Raw genomic sequence first — 26,138 nt, 5'->3', positions numbered from 1 at the left:
CCAGACTAGAGTTGAAAACTGAGGGAAGGGGGGGAAGGGGGGTGTTGTTGATGCGGATGAGTAGAAGCTGAATAGGAGCATTTCCCACACGAGAAACGGGGTAAAGGCAAAAAGAGGCCACCAAACCCCTACGTCGCCCCCGGTGACAACTCCTCACATTCCGCTGGGTCTTCGCCCGTTATTCGCGAAGCCTGCAATGGGCTACAGACGAAAGCGGCTTCATAACGGTTTTTTTTTTGTCGGCAGATCCTCTTGCTGCAGCTGTCCTTCCGAGAGCCAGGAGGACAGTCTCGCGTGTATATTTCAAGACAGCGGGCCTAGTTTCTCCTTCGCTCTTCACTTCATTGTGGCTATATTCGGCTTAGTAAATCCTGGGAATACATTGACCATTTCAATCCAATTAGATATATTTATAGCAGTTCTGACATCAGACATTTATATGGTGGACGTTTTTTATTGTCCCATTGAACGGATATAATGGAGTGAATTGCACGAGGGGAGCGAGAGTCAGTAGTTTTCTTGCGTGTGATGATAGGAGACACAATGACGCTGTTGTCTCTTTTGGGTCGGATCATGCGTTATTTCCTCCTGAGGCCAGAGACATTGTTTCTGCTATGCATTAGCTTGGCCTTATGGAGTTACTTCTTCCACACGGACGAGGTGAAGACCATCGTCAAGTCTAGCCGGGATGCGGTGAAGATGGTGAAGGGGAAAGTGGCGGAGATAATGCAGAACGACAGGTTGGGGGGCCTGAGCGTCCTAGACGCGGAGTTCTCCAAAACCTGGGAGTTCAAAAATAACAATGTAGCTGTGTACTCCATTCAGGGGCGGCGTGACCACATGGAGGACCGCTTCGAGGTGCTCACGGACATCACCAACAAGAGTCATCCGTCTATATTCGGGATATTTGACGGTCACGGTGGTGAGGTATGTATCAAAGGTGTGGGTGTCTTTCAAAAACACAGCCTAAAATAGGCCTGAACGGTCAGCATCATTATCATCATTTTCCTCGGAGTTGGCCATTTTAGGGAATGGGAATTTTAATCTAGATTGGCAATCAGCGCCCTCAAATCAATTTAAGAGTATATGCATTGATTTTATTCGATCTCAATTGATCTCAAAACCAACATGGCTAAACGTGAAAACCCCGGTTAATTCCTCATTGATTTATTTAATTCATACTAATTTCCATAAATATTTGTCCAGTGGAGTATTTGCATATGATCTCAGTGGTCATTGTGCCATAGTATATATTAGAGATAAGAAACCTCAAAATAATTTAATTTAAAATAGTTTAATTAACCGCAAAATACTCCGTTTAATTAAGAAGACACATTTTTTTTTAAATAATCCCCTCAAGGGTGAGGGAGACATGACATGTACTACTCTGATTTAGCCACTTTCTCCTGTATTCCTGACCATGGGTTGGTTCTACAAAATGTATCCCCCATATTTATTCCTCTGGCAGATAAACATGCCCATTGTAAACAATTCAGAGTGAAATATAGATCTAACCCTTGGTTTTCTTCTGAGCTATCTGAGCGTATTCAAATGAGAAATCAGCCCTGGGCCAAATCAAGTTAACTGGCAGTCTTTCAGACAATTGAGAAACAGATGTACTCAATTAATAAAGCTAAATCAAGCTACTTTTTAAGCGCTATCTTTGACTCTTCTGGTGATCCTTCAAAAATTTGGAAAACAGTAAAGGGCACTGAAGCATACACATTCCTCTTCTTCCCTGCCTCAGCAAGAATGGGATAAGTGATGCTTTTAATCATCATTTTATCTCGGCAGGCTTTTTATTTGAGTGAAACGGTGGTTTAATTGACCCTGGTCAGTCATTCGACTGCTCTTCCCTCTGCCAGCCTCTAGCTGACTCGACGGTTAACCAGTCAGCTTCTAGTGAATCTTTGTTTTCATTTCAACAATTTACTATCTGTGATGGGCTAGATGCCTTGCTTAAGATGCAAAAAAAGGGTCTTCCCCAAACTGTTACCACAAAGTTGGAAGCACATCCTCTAGAATGTCATTGTATGCTGTAGCGTTAAGATTTCCCTTCACTGGAACTAAGGGGCCTAGCCCGAACCATTGAAAACAGCACCACACCATTATTCCTCCTCCACCAACCTTTACAGTTGGCATTATGTATTGGGACAGGTAGTGTTCTCCTGGCATTCACCAAACCCAGATTAGTCCGTCGGACTGCCAGATGAGGAGCGATTCATCACTCCAGAGAACGCGTTTCCACTGCTCCAGTCCAATGGTAGCGAGCTTTACACCACTCCAGCTGACACTTGGCATTGCACATGGTGATTTTAGGATTGTGTGCGGCTGCTCAGGCATGGAAACCCATTTCATGAAGCTCCTGACTAACAGTTCTTGTGCTGACAGACAATTTGTACGCGCTTCATCACTCGGCGGTCCCGTTCTGTGAGGTTGTGTGGCCAACCACACAGTGAGCCGTTGTTTCTCCTAGATGTTTCCACTTCACAACAACAGCACTTACAGTTGACCGGGGCAGCTCTAGCAGGACAGAAATGTGATGAACTGACTTGTTGGAAAGGTGACATCCTATGAGGGTGCCACGTTGAAAGTCACTGAGCTCTTCAGTAAGGCCATTCTACTGCCAATGTTTGTCTGTGGAGATTGCATGGCGGTGCGCTCAATTTTATACACCTGTCAGCAACGGATGTGGCTGAAATAGCCAAATCCACGTATTTGGTGTCCACATACTTTTGTATATACTGTATATTGTAGTTAAAAAGCTGAGAATAAAAATGGTACTTTTCTAAATGAATAGGTCCTGCCTTTCACAAAATAGTAGAAAGCAGATCATTCAGTCGACGTTCCTATTGGTCCCAGACTATGGCGACGTCATCTATGTGAACACAGCAGCCACTTCATTAAAGCCAGTAGATGCAGTTTATCGTAGCGCACTGCGCTTTAATACAGGCAACAGTTTTAGTTACTCATCACTGCATTCTCTACCAGAAAGTTGGTATTCCATCTTTTATGTCACGCACAGGTTGATATATTGCTACGTTTTCATTTATAAAGCCCTTTTATTAAAAGTCCCACTGTGCCGATCATCTTTACTAAACTTTAGACATTCGAGTGGTCTCAGGGATGGTTAACTCTGGAAACTCCTTTGGTCTCTACTTCGTTAACTGAAAGCTGGATTTACCTTTCTTGCATCTTATTTGTGAAACAACCTTCAAAATGTTCTTAAATTTGTTCTGTTCTGGTGCCTCTCGGGCAATTCGGGACCTTATTACTGATGAATGTGTTCGTTTTTTTATGACCGTCTTTTCCTCTCTTTCTGCTTGCATTTTGTATTGACATTTTGACGTGTGTACTTTCTGTCATTTTAAGTCATTCAGGGCTCCTCTGTAAAAGAGACCTTGGTCTCAGTAGGACTCCCTGATAAAATAAAGTGACTAAATAAAACAGGTATCTATGGTCATTAAAGCGTTCTCATTTGGATTTGGAGTGAGAGAGGTCCAAACAAAACATGTTCCCAGCTTTCAGGATACATCAAACTAAAATCACTTCAAACAGAGAATAGTCTGGGGACATGCTAACCATGACCAGAATAAGAGTGAAGTTGAGTAGGCGGCATCTGAATCCACTGCAATGCAATTGGTCATACAGTTTCCACTGGCCTATTCAGTGTTTAGTAGGCCCTGTGTGTGCAGCCTACCAGTACCTTTTGATGGAACTAGGATCACCCCCGTTGTGCTCCTTTTTGTTTTTCTTGTGATGTAATCAGCACAAATACATGGGAGTTGAATTGCGTATGCGCACAGAGAGGCTGCCTTTGAGGCTTTGTGTGTCACCCACATGGGTGTGAACCTTTTTTCCCCCTTTTTCTGTCAAGGGTCAGTGAATTCCCAAAGGAGCCTCCAGACCACATGTCTGGTGAACCATCTGCCACTCCGGTGTCCTCAGTGAGCCTGGAGGCGGGATTCTCTTTCGCACAGACACTATTACACGCTATTACAAAGCTATTACACACTATTACAAAGATATTATATACTATTACAAAGCTATTACAAAACTATTACAAAGCTATTTCAAAGACATTACAGAAAAGCCATATCTCTGTCCAGTCTCTGTGTTCTTTTGCCCATCTTAATCTTTTCTTTTTATTGGCCAGTCTGAGATATGGCTTTTTCTTTGCAACTCTGCCTAGAAGGTCAGCATCCCGGAGTCGCCTCTTCACTGTTGACGTTGAGACTGGAGTTTTTCGGGTACTATTTAATGAAGCTGCCAGTTGAGGACTTGTGAGGCGTCTGTTTCTCAAACTAGACACTCGAATGTACTTGTCCTCTTGCTCAGTTGTGCACCGGGGCCTCCCACTCCTCTTTCTATTCAGGTTAGAGCCAGTTTGCGCTGTTCTGTGAAGGGAGTAGTACACATTGTTGCACTTCTCTCGCAAGAAGCACTGCTGACTGGTGTAACAACAGAAATCTTACAAAGTCAAGATAGCTCATGGAAGACCTCCTTATAAGGTTCTAGAAACACAGAGTCAAGGAGAGTAGACAGTCTTTCGCTTCCACTTTTCTCTCCTATCAAGAAGCCGCTTGGTTTGATGAACCTCATGTTTGTGGTCCTCTGCTCAGACCTTTGAGTCAGATTTAAAGAAACAGAAGCTCCTCATTCAAGGATGTTGTAGTCTTTGGGTTGAGAGACTGGACCCCTTGCATTATCTCGCAATTCTTCTTTGAAAAACACCTCTGCAGCTCAGCTGTGAGACTGTCACTTTCTGAACTGCAAGCCACTTGAGATGAACGTACGAGCCAGATACAAACTTATAAAGCTTCTGCAGGAGAGCAAAAAAAGTTAACTGCCTCGGGCACTGATTTTACAGCATCGACAAGAACCAAATTCAAACCATGTGCATTACAGTGCACATAAAATGCATATTGCGCACTGTTTTTAATCCGTGCAGACACATCAGAATGCTTTTCGCTCGTGACGGATGCACCGTCATAGTCTTGCCCCACAAGATCATTTCTGCAGTCCAGACCATGTTTTTCAAGGCAATCAATTATCATTTTTGTGAGACCTGCTGCATCTAAGCTTTCAGCTGACTGAAAGTGTAAAAAGCTTTTGTGGATGGCCCCGTTGTAATAGTACCTCACAACTAAAGACATTTTTTCTTTAAATCTTTGGATTCATCTGCAATTACACTGAAAACATCACTTTTTTTTAAAACTTCTCTTATTACTTCACTTTGTACCATCTCAGTTCAGCCCGCAACAACTTCCTTCTGGATTTGGTGACTTGTGGACTTAGCATTGCCACGTGCATTCATCTTCTTCTCTATGAGATGGGTCATGCTTTGCCATTTCTTCTAAGATATTGTCCCCAAAAAATGACCCTTGTCGTGAGAGTCATCAGACTCTGGATGACCTCTCTGCACTATATTTTGAGTGGCAGTTAATAGGAGCACATCTGCAATTGTTTTAATGTAAGTACAGTTTTCCTCCACTTTCTTTTTCCGGTCCGCATTTATGACATCTAACATTGATGAGTTGCTGTCAATAGCCCTTTTATGCTGATTCCAAGCATACATAGCATTGATATGATGCTCTGCCTTCGAATGGAGCTTAAACCCAGAATCTTTAAACAGCGCCTTTTCCCCAGTTACAAAACCCTGACTGTGTGTGAAGGCAGATTCAGGTGTATTTGGGCAGAGAAAATTGCCTACATGTGAAACAGTAAGTCGAATCTTGACTTAGAGAATATTCAAACTATGAATTGTCCTTATACCAGGAGCTGTTGAAAGCCCTTTTTCTAGTACCATGCTGAGTTCTGGGAAATGTTCTGGTACACGGCTGGTACAGGACCCTCTTCTCTGGATCTTGTAATGTCTGAAATACACGTTAAATAATGTGTCATATCTCTGTGGAAATGTGTAATTAAGGGATCCACAAGATTAGATACTAACAGCTGCTAACTAAAACGTGTAGTTTAAAGTATAGGTCTGGCCTACCATTGGGTCCTTTAGGAACAGAAGTCTGATATCTCTCCCTTATTTTCATGTTTATTTGACCCTATGCAAAAATATGGTTACATCTAAGCATCCAATTACCCACATTCTAGTCCAATCTCAATCTTAATTACAAATCCCCATTATCATAACTGTACCTTAAAACTGTATAACTGTACCTTAAGTTACTAGTTAGATCATGGCTATCCCAACTCTGCAGTAAGTAACTTAGCTAGCTATAATTTCTTACACCTTTACGATAGTAAACAGGCTATCTGCAAATTGTGGTAGTCTTTTGAGTAACGTTAACAGATTGATAGTAACAATTGTTTGTTTTGAGTTCAAGTGCGAAAATCTAACTGAGGTAATGGATTTCAAGTTGCTGAATGTTAACTTGCTGAACACTGACAGCTGTAGCCTACTAGTTACCCCACATTAGCTAACTGTAACTTACGACACTGCACTCTATATGCGTGTATTACTAGCACAGATGTAAACATAATGTTAGGCTAAATTGTTAACCGATCCCTCTTATCTAATTAACTGCCTGTTAATGGAGCCAAAGGTCTAACATTAACTTACACAGCGACTCAACTTTCGTAAAAGTTGTTCAGGAAACCTAAACCAGATGCTAAACCTTAACTTACTTCAAATATGATGCTTTTGCCAATCGCGAAAAGAGCTTGTGGAGCTGTGGAAATATTCTCTCTTCTTCTGTAGGTTCTTCTTATTCTTCTGTGTCTCGCAACCAACGTTAATATTCTCTCTTCCTCATTCTCGATTTTAAAAATGCGCCGCCGAATGTCAAAATAAATGCTTCTTTCAACAAGAGGTGAAATGAGATGTCAATCAGCATCAAACTGCCAGTAGCGAATTACATTTTGGGGTGGCACCCGGGGTGGCCAATCAGGTGTCAGGGGTGTCCAATGCCACCCTGGACACCCCTCTTGCTCTGCCCCTGTGCGCCGGGGCCTCCCACTCTTCTTTCTATTCTAGTTACAGGAAGTTTTCCATTTACGACATTAACAATGTCTACACTGTATTTCTGATGAATTTGATGTTATTTTAATGCCCCAAAAATGTTTTTCTTTCACAAACAAGAACATTTCAAATCAAATCAAATGTATTTGTCACATACACATGGTTAGCAGATGTAAATGCAAGTGTAGCGAAATGCTTGTGCTTCTAGTTCCGACAATGCAGTAATAACCAACGAGTAATCTAACTAACAATTCCAAAACTACTACCTTATACACACAAGTGTAAAGGGATAAAGAATATGTACATAAAGATATATGAATGAGTGATGGTACAGAGCGGCATAGCAAGATGCAGTAGATGGTATCGAGTACAGTATATACATGTGAGATGAGTAATGTAGGGTATGTAAACAAAGTGGCATAGTTTAAAGTGGCGAGTGATACATGTATTTCAAAGTGACCACAAACTTTTGAACGGTAGTGTACATATGAGATGGGTAACGTAAGATATGTAAACATTATCAAAGTGGCATTATTTAAAGTGTCTTGTGATCCATTTATTAAAATGGCCAATGATTTGAGTCTGTATGTAGGCAGCAGCTGTGTTAGTGATGGTTGTTTAGCAGTCTGATGGCTTTGAGATAGAAGCTATTTTTCAGTCTCTCGGTCCCAACTTTGATGCACCTGTACTGACCTGTACTGACCTCGCCTTCTGGATGGTAGCGGGGTGAACAGGCAGCTGCTCGGTTGGTTGTTGTCCTTGATGATCTTTTTGGCCTTCCTGTGACATCGGGTGCTGTAGGTGTCCTGGAGGGCAGGTAGTTTGCCCCCAGTGATGCGTTGTGCAGACCGCACCACCCTCTGGAGAGCCTTGCGGTTGTGGGCGGTGCAGTTGCCGTACCAGACGGTGATACAGCATGACAGGATGCCCTCAATTGTGCATCTGTAAAAGTTTGTGAGGGTTTTAGGTGACAAGCCAAATTTCTTCAGCCTCCTGAGGTAGAAGAGGCGCTGTTGCGCCTTCTTCACCACACTGTCTGTGTGGGTGGACCGTTTCAGTTTGTCCATGATGTGTACGCCGAAGAACTTAACTTTCCACCTTCTCCACTACTGTCCCGTCGATGTGGATAGGGGGGTGCTCCCTCTGCTGTTTCCTGAAGTCCACGGTCATCTCCTTTGTTCAGTGTTGAGGATCGGTGAAGTGGAGATGTAGTTTCCTGTCTTCACCACCTGGGGGCGGCCCGTCAAAGTCCAGGACCCAATTGCACAGGGCAGGGTTGAGACCCAGGGCCTCAAGCTTAATGATGAGCTTGGAGGGTACTATGGTGTTGAATGATGAACTATAGTCAATAAACAGCATTCTTACATATGTATTCCTCTTGTCCAGATGAGATAGATGGGGCAGTGTGATGGCGATTGCGTCGTCTGTGGGCCCGTTAGGGCAGTATGCAAACTGAAGTGGGTCTAGGGTGGCAGGTAAGGTGGAGGTGATATGATCCTTGACTAGTCTCTCAAAGCACTCCATGATGACAGAAGTGAGTGCTACAGGGAGATAGTGATTTAGTTCAGTTATCTTTTCCTTCTTGGGTACAGGAACAATGGTGGCCATCTTGAAGCATGTGGGGACAGCAGACTGGGATAGGGAGCGACTATTACATAGCTATTACACAAACTTTTACCCACTATTACACGTGCATTTTAGAAGTCACAAATGCCACTTTAGTTTACTCATTAAGTATGGTGACTGTTGTTTTTTTTTTGTGTTGTATTACCAGTCTTATATGTACACTACAAACAAAAGCCAGTTCAACCTACATCAGCTTTCAACCATTAGTAGTACTATGTCAGTCATGCTATTCCTTATCTAAATAGGTTGGCAAGATCCTGTTAATATAAGGGCCTAAGGCTTTGAATAGAGTTGTTGTTGTTGTTGTTGTTGTTGTTGATGTTGTGTCGTGAAGGCTGGATGGAGTCTGATTGGGCGGGCTGTTTACATATCTATCTGGACCTTTCTGCCTATTCCTGTCCGGTCCCCCATCCCTCTGTGGGCCAATTACCACCCCTGCTGTGTGTTTGTGTGTTTTCTGTGGTCATGGTGACAGAGTGACATGCATTAGCTATTACTCTGCAGGCTGGGTTACTTTGACCTTGTTCTCAGTGGGATTTTTGCCAGAAACACACAAATCAAGAGTCCACACACACACACACACACACACACACACACACACACACACACACACACACACACACACACACACACACACACACACACACACACACACACACACACACACACACGCACACAAACTTAACACATAACAAATTCCAGAACTGCAAATGTTAAATCCGTCCCAATATAAAATAAATAAATAATGAACCGAAGATCGCCATGCACCTCTGATGCTTTCAAAAGCAGACAACGTGCTTCATTGTATACACACCATGGTCATTTATTTGCATCAGTGTGTCAATGTACCGACTCCAACTTCCCTGCCTGGTTTGGCTTACTAGAGACAGTTAGGTGGAAACATGGAAAGACGCCACGCTGTAACCATAAAGGCGCCAGGTTCCCCTAGATGGCTGTGAAATGACCCTCCATGCCTGTGACCTGCTGGTAGTTGGTGAACGTGATTTAGGCCTCCTTGATCATGTGAGGGAAATGTTCTGTTGTATGTATCAAATAAATGCTACTTCATAATCACTCATTAGATGGGTTCATGCAGGTGACTGACTGATCGCTTATGGAGGAATCCTCACTATCACTGATTCTCAGCTTGGCAGTCGACCAGAATATTGCTATGGGAACAACCGAGGTGTCTCAGTTTCAAGGTCTCAACTTGGAGAGAGAGAGAGCCTCGTTAGGTATTGGCCAGTCACATGTGCAAGCCACCGGTAGTGATGAATTAGTTATGCTAAATCATGCAAATAGAACTTGTCTGTGTATAGCTGTATATAAGACAGCAGCTGGGACTGCCCCAACAGAGCTTCTGATAGACCTGTAGGGTGTGCAGAGTTTGTTGTAACTTCTCCAGCTTGCTGATAATAAAAAGTGATTCATTTTAAGATCGGCTTCAGGTGTCCCTTGTGTTGAATTTCCACCACAATCTGTTGGCAGAAGTCTCTTGGTAGTTCCCATCCATCTTTTTCATTTGGAGTGGAACTCTTTGTGTCTCGCCTGTCTCTCTGTCACAAAAAGGACCTGGCCAACTCCCGTACCAAACATTCACCTGCCTCGTTCTTCGGATACTCTTGTGACATGAAGCGAACAAACCGAACCGTAGTTCTTTCACCATTTTAGAGGCTGGAGCTTGGTGCACCAGCATCTGAGAGTGGAAGGCGGCTCTGTTGACCCAATGCTTAGGTACACTGTGCCCAGGATGGCCACATAGGCAATAAACCTGGCTGTCAGCAGCTGGGCAGAGTGGTCCTGCAGCAGGACCAAGGAGTTGAGCCCAGATTACCACAGGAGAGAGTTGTCAATGTCTACATGAGGCAGGTCCCCTTTACAGTAGGTACACTGTTCACAGGCTGGCCACGTAGGCAATAAACCTGGCTGTCAACAGCAGGACCAAGGAGTTGCAAATAGTCCGGGTAGATATTTGATTACCTGCTCAGGAGTCTTATGGCTTGGGGGTAAAAGCTGTTGAGAAGCCTTTTGGCCCGAGACTTGGCGCTCCGGTACCGCTTGCCATGCGGTAGCAGAGAGAACAGTCTATGACTGGGGTGGTTGGGGTCTTTCACCATTTTTAGGGCCGTCCTCTGACACCGCCTGGTGTAGAGGTCCTGGATGGCAGGCAGTTTAGCCCCAGTGATGTCTGGGCCGTATGCACTACCCTCTGTGGTGCCTTGGGGTCGGAGGCCGAGCAGTTGCCATACCGGGCAGTGATGCAACCAGTCAGGATGCTCTCATTGTTGCAGCTCTAGAACCTTTTGAGGATCTGAGGACCCATGCCAAATCTTTTCAGTCTCCTGAGGGGAAATTGGTCTCGTTGTGCCCTCTTCACGACTGTCTTGGTGTGTTTGGACCATTCTAGTTTGTTGGTGATGGGGACACCAAGGAACTTGAACCTCTCAACCTGCTCCACTACAGCCACGTAAATGAGAATGGGGGCGTGCTCGGGCCTCCTTTTCCTGTAGTCCACAATCATCTCCTTTGTCTTGATTACGTTGAGGGATAGGTTGTTATTCTGGCCATGCAGTCGTCGGTGAACAGGGAGTACAGGAGGGGACTGAGCATGCACCCCTGAGGGGCTCCAGTGTTGAGGATCAGCGTGGAAAATGTGTTGCTACCTACCCTCACCACCTGGGGGAGGCCCGTCAGGAAGTCCAGGATTCAGTTGCAGAGGGAGTTGTTTAGTCCCAGGATCCTGAGCTTAGTGATGAGCTTTGAGAGCACTATGGTGTTGAACGCTGAGTTGTATTCAATGAATAGCATTCCCACGTAGGTGTTCCTTTTGTCCAAGTGGGAAAGGGCAGTGTGAAGTGCAATAGAGATTGCATCATCTGTGGACCTGTTTAGGCGGTATGCAAATTGGAGTGGGTCTAGGGTTTCTGGGATAATGGTGTTAATGTGAGCCATTACAAGCCTTACAGAGGACTTCATGGATACATACGTGAGTGCTATGGGTCTGTAGTCATTTAGGCAGGTTACCTTAGTGCTCTTGGGCACAGGGACTATGGTGGTCTGCTTGAAGCATGTTGGTATTACAGACTCAAATCAAGGACATGTTGAAAATGTCAGTAAAGACACCTGCCAGTTGGTCAGCACATGCCCGGAGCACATGTCCTGGTAATCCACCTGGCCCAGCGGCCTTGTGAATGTTGACCTGTTTAAAGATCTTACTCACGTTGGCTACGGAGAGCGTGATCACATAGTCGTCCAGAACAGCTGATGCTCTCATATGCATGCCTCAGTGTTGCTTGCCTCGAAGCGAGCATAGAAGTGATTTAGCTCATCTGGTAGGCTGGTAGGCTTGTGTCACTGGACAGCTTGCAGTGCACTGTGCTTCCCTTTGTAGTCTGTAATAGTTTGCAGGCCCTGCCACATCCGATACGCGTGGGGACGACGTCCTTGATGCACTTATTGATAAAGCCAGTGACTGATGTGGTGTACAGTGAGGGAAAAAAGTATTTGATCCCCTGCTGATTTTGTATGTTTGCCCACTGACAAAGAAATGATCAGTCTATAATTTTAATGGTAGGTTTATTTGAACAGTGAGTGACAGAATAACAACAACAAAAATCCAGAAAAACGCATGGCAAAAATGTTATAAATTGATTTGCATTTTAATGAGGGAAATAAGTATTTGACCCCCTCTCAATCAGAAATATTTCTGGCTCCCAGGTGTCTTTTATACAGGTAATGAGCTGAGATTAGGAGCACACTCTTAAAGGGAGTGCTCCTAATCTCAGTTTGTTACCCGTATAAAAGACACCTGTCCACAGAAGCAATCAATCAATCAGATTCCAAACTCTCCACCATGGCCAAGATCAAAGAGCTCTCCAAGGATATCAGGGACAAGACTGTAGACCTACACAAGGCTGGAATGGGCTACAAGACCATCGCCAAGCAGCTTGGTGAGAAGGTGACAACAGTTGGTGCGATTATTCGCAAATGGAAGAAAACACAAAAGAACTGTCAATTCCCTCGGCCTGGGGCTCCATGCAAGATCTCACCTCGTGGAGTTGCAATGATCATCAGAAAGGTGAGGAATCAGCCCAGAACTACACGGGAGGATCTTCTCAATGATCTCAAGGCAGCTGGGACCATAGTCACCAAGAAAACAATTGGTAACACACTACGCTGTAATCCTGCAGCGCCCGCAAGGTCCCCCCTGCTCAAGAAAGCACATATACATGCCCGTCTGAAGTTTGCCAATGAACATCTGAATGATTCAGAGGACAACTTGGTGAAAGTGTTGTGGTCAGATGAGACCAAAATTGAGCTCTTTGGCATCAACTCAACTCACCGTGTTTGGAGGAGGAGGAATGCTGCCTATGACCCCAAGAACACCATCCGCACCGTCAAACATGGAGGTGGAAACATTACGCTTTGGGAGTGTTTTCCTGCTAAGGGGACAGGACAACTTCACCGCATCAAAGGGACAATGGACGGGGCCATGTACCGTCAAATCTTGGGTGAGAACCTCCTTCCCTCAGCCAGTGCATTGACAATTGGTCGTGGATGGGTATTCCAGCATGACAATGACCCAAAACACACGGCCAAGGCAACAAAGGAGTGGCTCAAGAAGAAGCACATTAAGGTCCTGGAGTGGCCTAGCCAGTCTCCAGACCTTAATCCCATAGACAATCTGTGGAGGGAGCTGAAGGTTCGAGTTGCCAAACGTCAGCCTCGAAACCTTAATGACTTGGAGAAGATCTGCAAAGAGAAGTGGGACAAAATCCCTTCTGAGATGTGTGCAAACCTGGTGGCCAACTACAAGAAACGTCTGACCTCTGTGATTGCCAACAAGGGTTTTGCCACCAAGTACTAACTCATGTTTTGCAGAGGGGTCAAATACTTATTTCCCTCAATTTTGTTGTTGTTATTCTGTCTCTCACTGTTCAAATAAACCTACCATTAAAATTATAGACTGATCATTTCTTTGTCAGTGGGCAAACGTACAAAATCAGCAGGGGAATCAAATACTTTTCCCCCTCACTGTACTCCTCAATGCCATCGAAAGAATCCTGAAACATATTCCAGTCTGTGCTAGCAAAACAGTCCTGTAGTTTAGCATCTGCTTCATCTGACCAGTTTTTTATAGACCGAGTCACTGGTGCTTCCTGCTTTCATTTTTGCTTGAAAGCAGGAATCAAGGGGATATAATTATGGTCAGATTTGCCAAATGGAGGGCAAGGGAGAGCTTTCTACGCATCTCTGTGCATGGAGTGAAGGTGATCTCTATTTTTTTCCCCCCTCTGGTTGTGCATTTAACATGCTGATAGAAATTAGGTAAAACTGATTTAGGTTCCCCTGCATTAACGTCCCCGGCCAGTAGGAGTGCCACCTCTGGGGGAGTGGTTCCTGTTTGCTTATTTCCTTATACAGCTGACTTAGTGTGGTCTTAGTGCCAGCGTCTGTCTGTGGTGGTAAATACACAGCCTCTGGAAAAAATAGATGAAAACTCTCTTGGAAAATAGTGTGGTCTACAGCTTATTATCAGCTACTCTACTTCAGGCGAGCAAAATCTAGAGACTTCCTTAGAATTTGTGCACCAGCTGTTGTTTAGAAATATACACAGACCACCCCCCCCCCCCCCCCCCATCTTACCGGAGTGTGCTGTTCTTGCTAGCCGGTGCAGCTTATATCCCGCTAGCGGAATGTTTTCCATGTCGTAATTCAGCCACGATTCGGTGAAACATAAGATGTTACAGTTTTTGATGTCCTGTTGGTAGGATATTCGTGATCGTACCTCGTCTAATGTATTGTCCAATGAATGTACGTTGGCAAATAATATTGATGGTAAGGGCTGATTTCCCACTCGTCGTCGGCGGATTCTTACGAGGCACCCAGCGCCGTGTCCTCTATACAGGCGTCTCTTTCTCCTGCCAATGACAGGGATTTTGGCCTTGTCGGGTGTCTGAAGTACATCCTGGGCGTCCTGCTTGGTGACAAAGAAATCTTTGTCTAATCCGAGGTGAATGATCATTGTCCTGATATCCAGAAGTTTGTTTTGCCATAAGATACGGTGGCAGAAACATTATGTACAAAATAAGTTACAAATAACGCAAAAAAAACAACACATAATAGCACAATTGGTTAGTAACATGGCTGCCATTTCTTCCGGGCGCCATCTTCAATTAAGAGAAGGTTGCACAACATCCTGACTAGTGCCAGAGACACGTCAATAGAAGCAGACGCAGTAGATTATAGACCACTGAGGGAATGATTTATAAGAATATGCATGTGTTGTGGAACTTTTTTGTCAGAAGGGGCCGTGTGTTGAATTAAGTTATCCGGAGCTGAGCTCTTTTGGCAAGCATATGGTGAGAGTAACAGAGGAGGTGTGTTAGTTTGAGAAAGCATGTGTATGTTTGCATGCACCAAACCCAACAGACTCAGACGGCTAAATGTTCACCTTTTCAGTACGACCCATAAGTTACCCAAGTCTCCGGAATTAAGAAAAATCTTCCACTCCTCCGCCTTCCAGTTGCAGGGGGTGTTTGTGTTCAAGGGCTTTTCTCCCAAAAAAATTCTGCAAGTTGGTAAATATAAATGTTTGCTTGTCCCCCAATATCAAATGGAGAGAAATGTCTCCAAAACAAATATCTGTGTATAGAAAAGCCTGTTCCTAACTGAGCAGTGTGTCCTTAAACTGCAAATATGTTGCATATTCTCAACTCTTTCTTTTTTCAATCTTTTAGCAGTCCTTATTTCGACCAAAAAGGTCAAAGGTCAATAAAGTACCAGGAGCCTATCTCCTGTTTCTCTAATGTGAGACAACTTTGATGTACAAGTTCACCCCCCTGGACAGGATGCCAGTCTATCACAGGACCTTACCTCCAATCTCTCTCCTCAATGCTGAGTGCCTAGCAGAGACTCATTGGGTCCCATTTTTTTGTCTTTAGAATGACACAGCCGGAGCTCGAACTCTCAACCTTCCAATCTCAGGCCAGACACTTTTAACCAACAAGGCCATTACAAGTTAATATTCTTAATTTTATTTTGTTTCAAACTGACAGTTGAGTTTACGGGGGAACTTCTCTCTGAAAGGTTATTACCAAATAAAATTGAGTCTACAGCCATGAAGACTGCATTGACTTTTACATGGCTCAGTCGTTTGGGCTCTTGGATGGGCAACTACATTCACTGTTCACTATTCAATGCCCCCTTTGTACACTTAGAGAGAGAGAGAGAGAGACTAATGAAGAGTTGGTTGTTTTGATCATTTATTTATACCATTTCACTTCATCATTACACACCCCCCCACCCCTCTACTCTCTCAAATGAATCTGCTCCTACAATTATCAGTATGGGTGAAATGAGTTTGTTCGTTAATATCTCATCTGCCTCGGTTAATTGGATGCCTTGATTACAGGACTGATGAAAACACAACTGTTGATTGCAAAGTGTAATGAATATGCAAACGACATGAGCGTTGGAGCCTCAAGTTTGAGAGAGTTTTGAACGGTTCTCTACTGAAATATTTCTGAACGTCGAGCTGCTGCATTAGTGTTCAGTGAACGTGATCTGAGGAGAAATTAGGGGGCAGGGGAAATAAGGAAAGGGCTTGAAAAAGAGAGTAGGAAGGAGGGAGGAATGGCGATGAAGAGAGGTTGTTGAATAATTAAGCACAGAACACCTGTTGAACCATCCTTCATTTTCTCTTTCACCTCCCAGACAAAAAAATAACCATTAAGATACTGAATACCATCCTCTTAATGTCAATCCAACTAATATCACATTTTTACTTGTAGTGAAACAAAGAGGATTCACTGTGCTTACTGGAGTAAGGTAGCTTTGGCAGATAGGAGCGTTGGGCTTGTAACCGGAAAGGTTGCTGGATCGAATTCTTGTGCTGACAAGGTAAAAATCTGTCATTCTGCCCCCGAGCAAGGCATTTAACCCACTGTTCCCAGGCGCTGATGACGTGGTTACTGATTAAGGCAGCCACCAGCACCTCTCTGATTCAGAGGGGTTGGGTTAAATGCGGAAGACACATTTCAGTTGAATGCATTCAGTTCAACTGAATGAATGAATTCAGTACAACTGACTAGGGATCCCCCTTTCCCTAATACACAGTAATCTCAATATACAGAGTCTATTTAACATCATCACTGGAAACCAATGTTAACCTTCATGCACACTGTAGAGCTCTTCCCATGGTACTTGATTAGTCATTATTAACTATTATAAACTGGGAGGTTCGAACCCTGAATGCTGATTGGCTGACAGCCATGGTATATCAGACCGTATACCAGGGGTATGACAAAACATGTATTTTTACTGCTTTAATTGGTAACCAGTTTATAACTCGTTCAATAAGGCAAATCAAACTTTATTTGTCACATGCTCCGAATACAACAAGTGTAGACAATGAAATGCTTACTTACAAGCCCGTAACCAACAGTGCAGTTCAAACCCTCAGGGGTTTGTGATATTTACATATTATTATACATTTTTGGGGGGTGATATATCGCCAATATACCACAGCTAAGGGCTGTGTCAAGGCACTCAGCGATGCGTTGTGCATAAAAACAGCCCTTAGCCGTGGTATATTGGCCATATACCACACCTCCTCGGGCCTTATTGCTTAACAATACCATGGCATTGTTGATTACTTGTTTCCGATTGGCTTAACAGGCATTCTAGAGCATGTATTATTTACCTATAATGCACAGTATATTTGCAAGGTAGAATTCAATGGCTATAATTCCTTCTTACACTTTCTATGTTAGACCTGTTTTTTACATTTTTTACCACCTTTTTCTCCCCAATTTCATGGTATCCAATTGTTAGTAGCTACTATCTTGTCTCATAGCTACAACTCCCTTACGGGCTCGGGAGAGACGAAGGTCGAAACCAGCGCACCAGCGCATCCAACCCGGAAGCCAGCCGCACCAATGTGTCGGAGGAAACAGCGTGCACCTGGCAACCTTGGTTAGCGCGCACTGCGCCCAGCCGCCACAGCGCCCTTAACCACTGCGCCACCCGGGAGGCCCTTGAGCTGCTTTTGAAAGCAAAAGTCGAATTGAAAACATTATTGTCATTGTTGAATTCTATTTTCATAATGACAAGCAAGGACGGATGTTTTGGTTAGCTAAACTAGCAAGTCTGGTTGTTTGGCTACCACGGCAACGACTGTAGCTATCTAGTAAACTTGCTAGCTACTTCAGTGGATGTTGAACACATTTCTACCGGCAAATGTGTTACATTATAGCCATGGTATAAAAATGATAATGAACTGGCGCTCTATGCGTTCTCTGGAAAATAATGCAACTCCGTGGAAAGTCAGTTCCACTCTTCTAGCGCGTCGTGGAACACACCTTCCACGTCGTTCATTATTTTCCATAGAACGCATAGCCTCTCGTTGATTATCCCTTACACAATTATTTCCTGAACAGCCAGGCATGATTCATTGAAATTAGCAACTCAACCAAGTGTGCGTGTGGGCGTGCATATTAACATATCTTATACAAATAGCCTCCATTCACTCAGTGCTTTATGTAAACACATTAATTATGTGTAGACATACTGCCATATACATTGAAACCATTTCTACACTGTATATATAAAATGTGCTTGGTCAAATATAACTTCTATGGTCCTGTGCTATGTATAGCTTTTTGTTTAGATATGCTCTTACTGGGTCTTACTGTAAATAATGAATAGGCTCCCTCTAGTCTTTATGAATATTTCTGGTAGCTCCTAGAAAGCATGGGTATCTTTAAGTGTCATGTCGTGCCTTTGGTGTGTATAAAAAGTGTCCATTTCAATGTATTTCAATTTGAAGAACTTGTTTTGACTATCAATTTAAATTGAACCATGATATAAATGGACATTTTGAAACTAAACATCTGATACTTTGTTTACCTTGGCAGCTACCTCCCGAGTGGCGCAGCGGTCTAAGGCTCTGCATCTCGGTGCTAGATGTGTCACTACAGACCCTGGTTCGATTCCAGGTTGTATCACAACCGGCCGTGATTGGGAGTCCCATAGGGAGGCGCACAATTGTCCCAGCGATGTATGGATTAGGGTTTGGCCGCCGTTGACTTGCCTAGTTAAATAAAGGTTAAGTATAAAATAAAATCTCCTGTCTGTGCTCTTGTAAAAGATGGGCACATAGACACTCTATCTCAAGGCTACCATTAATTTACTCAGAACACTGCTGAGTAAAGATGATAATAATCATGTACGTCTTTCAAACGTAAAGTTGAGTCTGGATGAATTTGGCTATAAGAAAAAAAGCTAACATTCTGTACATGTAACGGCACGGTGTTGTATCAACAAATCGTTGGAATGTCGACCAGTCAAATGACTGAAATTCAACCAAATAAGGGAAATTCTCTCTCTCTCCTCCCTTCTCTCTCTCAGGCTGCAGCTGACTTTGTGAAGGCCCACTTGCCAGAGTCTCTGAGGCAGCAGCTGCTGTCCTATGACAGGGAGAAGAGGGAGGGCGTTCTCTCCTACCACAGCATCCTGGAGCAGCGCATCCTGGCTGTGGACCGAGACATGGTGGACAAGCTCTCCGCCAATCATGACGAAGCAGGTGAGGGACCGTTTTGCCAATAATTAATAAGATTACATGTACAAGGGGAACCTGATCCTAGATCAGCACTCCTACTCTGAGACGTTTTGTGAATACGAGCCCAGGTGTCACACATTAAAAAGGTGGCAACAATGGGGGAGGGGTTAAGACAGTAGGTCCGATAGTTATCTTCAGTAGGAAACGAACATATGTGTTCTTATTGGACAAGTTAAGGTAGTGCCTCCCTGTTTCACTCTGTTTTCCACCTATTGAACATAACCCAGGTTGTAAAACATCCTAATGACGTTCTGCGTAGAGAAAACAGAAAGACAAGGAACACTTTTTTATAAATGTAAAGCACTTTTTTAGATGTTTTACAGATTTTGTCTATGAAGAAGGAAAGCCGTATACCTCAAATGTAGTATTATTTGTTATGGTCGACGGTGAAATGTCTCCATGTAGAAGAGCTTTTGAAGGTCAAGACATAAAGTCGGTGTCGCATCCCTTTGTTGCCCTGGGAGATTTATTGTCAGCCCTGAGAAATGGATTAGATGCCTGTACTGGAAACAGTACCTTATAAATCAATTCCAATGGAAGTGGAGGACATGGGCAGAATGAAAAGATAAACCTTTGTCAGATAAGTTATTAGGGCCAGGAATAGCATTCACTCCCATTACTCTGATGCTTTCATTGTTATGATATACACTGAGTGTACAAAACATTGGGAACACTTTCCTAATATTGAGTTGCACCCCTCCTTTGCCCTCAGAACAGCCTCAATTCATCAGGGCATGGACTCTAAAAGGTGTCGAAAGCATTCCACAGGGATGCTGGCCCATGTTGACTCCAATGCTTCCCACAGTCTTGTCAAGTTGGCTGGATGTCCTTTTGGGTGGTGGACCATTCTTGATACACACGGGAAACTGAAAAACCCAGCAGCGTTGCAGTTCTTGACACACTCCAAGCAGTGCGCCTGGCACCTACTGTCTTGCCCATTCACCCTCTGAATGGTGCGCAGACACAATCCATGTCTTAATTGTCTCAAAGCTTAAAAATCCCTTTTTAACCTGTCTACTCCCCTTCATCTACACTGATTTTAAGTGGATTTAACAAGTGACATCAATAAGGGATCAGAGCTTTCACCTGGATTCACCTGGTCAGCCTGTGTCATGGAAAGAGCAGGTGTTCTTAATGTTTTGTACACTCAGTGTAAATACACTATGGCGTTCAGTATTGCGCTTGATTAGTAGACTAGGATACACATATTGTATTCTGGGAATGAGAAACACAGGTGAAAAATGTATTCAAGTAAACTTAAAGGGACATCACATACAAAAAAAATCAAAGTTCATCAACTGTTTTCATTACTTCACAGTAGTCTAATATCAAAATAGATCCACGTCCCAGGCCATCGGTTGTGTAGATCTAGCTATGGTTTTGGAATGTAATGTCCCTTTAAAAAAGAAAAAATTATAATTATCTCTCTCTCTCTTAGGCACTACATGTCTGGTGGCCCTGCTATCAGACCGGGAGCTAACGGTGGCCAACGTTGGGGACTCGCGGGGCGTGCTGTGTGACAAGGATGGGAATGCGGTGGCCCTGTCACATGACCACAAGCCCTACCAGCTCAAAGAGCGCAAGAGGATCAAGAGGGCAGGTGAGCGGAGCGCTGCATGGATCAAAAGGACCACAACGTTATGGGGACGTTGTGGAGACGTTTGTGTCAAACCAAGCTAAACTGTAAATACTACAGAGTTAAGTCACGCTAAATTTCACAGGGCTGTTATAGAACGGAACTAAAAAAGCATTTTGAATGAAAAAAAATCTCAATTGAAAATGCTTCTCAGTCCAGCACCAGGCTTAAAGGTCCCGTACTGTCAAAATGTTCTGTTTTGTTCTGTGTTTCCAAACCTCTCTGCCAATAACATCTACTTTTCCCCTCCCAAGTCAGACCACTCCCAGACAGTCCTAGCAAAATTCTTGTTTCAGAAATAGTGTTTTGCTAAAAAGCTACTTTTCTTTCTTTTTGACCATTTTAATGGAATGTACTTAATTTTTACCCAGAAAGGATTTGATATTGATAATAAAAATCTGCTGCATTGGGCCTTCAAACTGTCCAGGAAACAAACTGTCACAGAAACAAAACACACATACATTTCCTTGGCTGTGGCAGGCAGTGTATAATTATCCTCATAAAATGTTTCCCACATTTCAGCAGATCACAATGGCACGCTAGGATGAATCACTAGGATGAATCAGTGTCAAACGGAGAGACTAAGAATTGCAGCCTTGAGTCGCCACCTGTTGACCCTCTTTGGAAATGCAAACAGTGATGTCTTATCAAATCAAATCAAATTGTGTTGGTCACATACACATATTTAGATGTTATTGTGGGTGTAGCAAAATGCTTGTGTTCCTAGCTCCAACAGTGCAGCAGTATCTAACAATTCACAACAATACACACAAATCTAAAAGTCAAATAATGGAATTAAGAAATACAAATATTAGATCAAGCAATGTCGCAGTGGCATTGACTAAAATGCAGTAGAATAGAAAACAGTGTATACATATGAGAAAACTAAAGCAGTATGTAAACATTATTAAAGTGACCAGTGATTCCATTTCTATGTACATAGGGCAGCAGCCTCTAAGGTGCAGTGTTGCGTAACCAGGTAGAAGCCGGCAAGTGATGGTTATTTAACTGTCTGATGGCCTTGAGATAGAAGCAGTTTTTCAGTCTCTCGGCCCCAGCTTTGATGCACAGGTACTGAACTCACCTTCTGGATGTTAGTGGGGTGAACAGGCCTGGCTCGGGTTGTTGATGTCCTTGATGATGGCCTCCCCGTGACATTGGGTGCTGTAGGTGTCCTGGAGAGTAGGTAGTTTACCCTTGGTGATGCGTTGGGCAGACCGCACCAACCTCTGGAGAGCCCTGTGGTTGCGGGCAGTGCAGTTGCTGTACCAAGTGGTGATACAGCCCGACAGGATGCTCTCAATTTTGCATCCGTAAAAGTTTGTGGGGGTTTTAGAGACCAAGCCCCTAACATTTCTTCAGCCTCCTGAGGTTGAAGAGGCGCTGTTGCACCTTCTTCACCACACTGTCTGTGTGGGTGGACCATTTCAGATCGTCAGTGATGTGTACGCCGAGGAGCTTGAAGCTTTCCACCTTCACTGCGGTCCCGTCAATCTGGATAGGGGGGTGCTCCCTCAGCTGTTTCCTGAAGTCCACGATCAGCTCCTTCGTTTTGTTGACGTTGAGTGAGAGGTTATCTTCCTGGCACCACTCTCCCAGGGCCCTCACCTCCTCCCTGTACGCTGTCTCGTCATTGTTGGTAATCAGGTCTACTACTGTTGTGTCTTCTGCAAACTTGATGATTGAGTTGGAGGCATACGTGGCCATGCAGTCATGGGTGAACAGGGAGTACAGGAGGGGGCTGAGCACGCACCCTTGTGGGGCCCCTGTGTTGAGGATCGGCGAAGTGGAGGTGTTGTTTCTACCTTCAACACCTGGGGGCGGCCCGTCAGGAAGTCCAGCTTAATGATGAGCTTGGAGGGTACTATGGTGTTGAATGCTGAGCGATAGTCAATGAACAGCATTCTTACATAGGTATTCCTCTTGTCCAGATGGGATAGGGCAATATGCAGTGCGATGGCGATTGCATCGTCTGTCGATCTATTGGGGCGGTAAGCAAATCGAAGTGGGTCTAAGGTGACAGGTAAGGTGGAGGTGATATGATCCCTGACTAGCCTCTCAAAGCACTTCATGATGACAGAAGTGAGTGCTACAGGGAGATAGTGATTTAGTTCAGTTGCCTTCTTGGGTACAGGAACAATGGTGGACATCTTGAAGCAAGTGGGGACAGCAGACTGGGATAGGGATAGATTGAATATGTCCGTAAACACACCAGCCAGCTGTTCTGCGCATGTCCTGAGGACATGGCTAGAGATGCCGTCTGGGCCCGGCAGCCTTGCGAGGGTTATTAGCTCTGACAAATGATAGGAAGCACTAATATATCCTGTGCTGGATTTGGTCAGTGGTGGAAAAAGTACCCAATTGTCATACTTGAGTAAAAGTGTAATAGAAAATTACTCAAGTAAAAGTGAAAGTTACTCAGTAAAATACTACTTGAGTAAAAGTCTAAAAGTATTTGGTTTTAAATATACGTAAGTTTCACAAGTGGATTGAATTCCGAAAATATACCTAAGTATCAAAGTAAAAGTATAAATCATTTCAAATTCCTTATATTAACCAAAGCAGGCGGCAGCATTTTCAGACATCATTTACAAACTATGCATTTGTTTTTAGTGATTCCGCCAGAACATAGGTAGTAGGGATGACCATGTGTTCTCTTGATAAGTGTGGGAATTTCACAATTTTCCTTTTCTGCTCAGCATTCAAAATGTAACGAGTACTTTGGGTTGTCAGGGAAAATGTATGGAGTAAAAAATACATCATTTTAGGAATGTAGTGAAGTAAAAGTTGAAAAAAAATCTGTAAAGTAAAGTACAGATACCCAGAAAAACTATTTAAGTAAAAATACTTGAAAGTACTACTTAAGTACTTTACGCCACTGGATATGGTAAATATAATATTTATAGATATTGTGTACTTTGACTAGGATACAGACATTTCTATGCTCAGTCTGCACTTTTTTCTGTGTTGTTTTCTGTGTACACAATGAATGACCAATGTCCCAGTGTGGAATAATAAAGTTACAGGTAGTTTAATTCAATTGCATTGCACTTCCATTCCTTCACCACCAGGGGGCTTCATAAGCTTCAACGGTTCATGGCGAGTCCAGGGCATCCTGGCCATGTCTCGATCGCTGGGCGACTACCCCCTGAAGAACCTCAACGTGGTCATCCCGGATCCTGACGTGTTGACCTTTGACCTGGACAAGCTGCAGCCCGAGTTCATGATCCTGGCGTCGGACGGCCTGTGGGACGCCTTCAGCAACGAGGAGGCGGTGCGCTTTGTGCGCGAGCGCCTGGACGAGCCGCACTACGGTGCCAAGAGCATTGTGCTGCAGTCCTTTTACCGCGGCTGCCCAGACAACATCACTGTCATGGTGGTCAAGTTCAAGAGTGGTCCTGTGGGGAGCAGGGCTGGGGAGTAGAGGTGGTGATGAGGTCACAATGTCATGAGAGGGTCATCATTATTGTTAGATTGTCTCTTCTCCCTTGTTGATAGTGTAGCAAGCTATCAACCTGGGGAGGATTGGGAACTGTCGAAACCTGGATAACTGGAATTCTCTTTGACACGCACGTACCCCTACACCCAAAACTATTTGTTTTCATTTCTGACCATAACTTTTGGAAAGATACACATTTTTGTTTGATATATGGATTTTACTCTGAAGCTGGAGTGCTAGATCGTCCTGACACACACACCTCCGTCTCACACGTTGGCATTCAGCATGAACACTAATCTCATCCATTCAACCTTGCATCAATGAGAAGATGACTCTCTGACTCAACCAGCACTGCATACTGTGATCTACTGTTCTCTACCAACAAACAACAGCAGTCAAAGGACTGACAATGTCCTGAAGAGAAAAAAAAGTACCTTTTGGGACTTTTATTGTTGTGGAATGATAAGCCCTTATATCAGCCCATAAAAATGCTGTAAGTTCCTTGGTCGTATACAGGATCAAACCCTGACTTAGCTCCAGCCATTGCCTTTTTTTTGTTAACACAGTCTTAACCAGGCTGATGTATAGTTACTCTATTATGGTACTGGACCTGTATAGGATATTTGTTTAGCCTATCCATGTTTGGGAAAGATCTGTGAATGTTAGCACACAGGTGTTGGTGCGTCCGTCGGAATCGACTGATTCAAAGGCTAGACAGCTGAGACAGGAAGGCTAATTGCCAGTAATATGCAATATGATTGGAGTGAATACTGATGTGTCAATAAGGCCAGGATCATGTTAGAGACCAAGGATGGCCAACTTTGCTCCGGAAGTAGCAGCAGTGTGTGCAGGGTTTCATTCCAGCCCAGCACACCTGATTCAAAGAGTTTTATGTAATAAAGACTGCACACACGGTTTATCCAGGAACAGTTGGCCACCCTTGTGTTAGTTTTACTACTGTACTACTGTATTGAATACTAAAATTACTACTGTATTTCATAGGTACATTTTATGCTTGAAATTGTGGCAAGCCTCTTATAATTTAACAATGTACCTTATTTGCCTTATTTGTTGTTTCCGTTTTAATGTTATTGCCAAAACAAAACATATACAGCTGTTTATTGTTGACCTTTACACTTTACTTTGCATAAGTCGATGATGTAACAACAAGCGTCGCTTGTAGACAGCTCACCAACAAGTCACTCGTATACTCTGCCAAACACAAAATGTACGACTTTGCTGAATACAGTCTGTCAGTATTAAAATTCAATGCTACCTTGTGAAATGTTTTTGTTGTCCTTACTTTTGCCAATTTGAAAGAGAACGTGCAGAGAGTTAGCTGCAACTGCCCTCTCAGATATAACACGGTCAATTACTTATATATATTACTTGTATATTGGGTCCAATCACAATGGAGGCCTATTTTAATTGTATAATAGAGCAAAAATAATAAGTAATTGAAATCTCAAGTCACAGATTTGTCTGACCTCTGTTGCCTATTCATATACAGTGCCTTGCGAAAGTATTCGGCCCCCTGTGGAAAGAACTGAAACCTGCTGTTCACAAACGCTCTCCATCCAACCTCACTGAGCTCGAGCTGTTTTGCAAGGAGGAATGGGAAAAAATGTCAGTCTCTCGATGTGCAAAACTGATAGAGACATATCCCAAGTGACTTACAGCTGTAATCGCAGCAAAAGGTGGCGCTACAAAGTATTAATTTAAGGGGGCTGAATAATTTTGCACGCCCAATTTTTCAGTTTTTGATTTGTTAAAAAAGTTTGAAATATCCATTAAATGTCGTTCCACTTCATGATTGTGTCCCACTTGTTGTTGATTCTTC

At 43.6% G+C, this 26,138-nt stretch overlaps 1 protein-coding gene across 2 annotated transcripts; it reads left to right on the top strand.

The window, feature by feature from the left end:
- Positions 1–2: 2 nt before the first annotated feature.
- Positions 3–25,583, top strand: LOC109875085 (protein phosphatase 1L). 2 transcript variants are annotated; one of them, XM_020467246.2, is made up of 4 exons: positions 3–927; positions 19,013–19,187; positions 20,662–20,823; positions 23,931–25,583. In XM_020467246.2, the coding sequence occupies exons 1-4, from the start codon at positions 529–531 to the stop codon at positions 24,281–24,283; spliced, it is 1,089 nt and encodes a 362-aa protein (XP_020322835.1). In that variant the 5' UTR covers positions 3–528; the 3' UTR covers positions 24,284–25,583. The 2 variants fall into 2 exon arrangements, with proteins under 2 accessions (XP_020322835.1, XP_020322836.1); XM_020467247.2 differs by lacking the exon at positions 3–927 and adding an exon at positions 18,382–18,709.
- Positions 25,584–26,138: the final 555 nt, after the last annotated feature.

This window comes from Oncorhynchus kisutch, linkage group LG30, assembly GCF_002021735.2.
Source record: "Oncorhynchus kisutch isolate 150728-3 linkage group LG30, Okis_V2, whole genome shotgun sequence".
NCBI classification, from domain to species: domain Eukaryota; kingdom Metazoa; phylum Chordata; class Actinopteri; order Salmoniformes; family Salmonidae; genus Oncorhynchus; species Oncorhynchus kisutch.
This window is presented reverse-complemented; position numbering and strand designations above follow the sequence as displayed.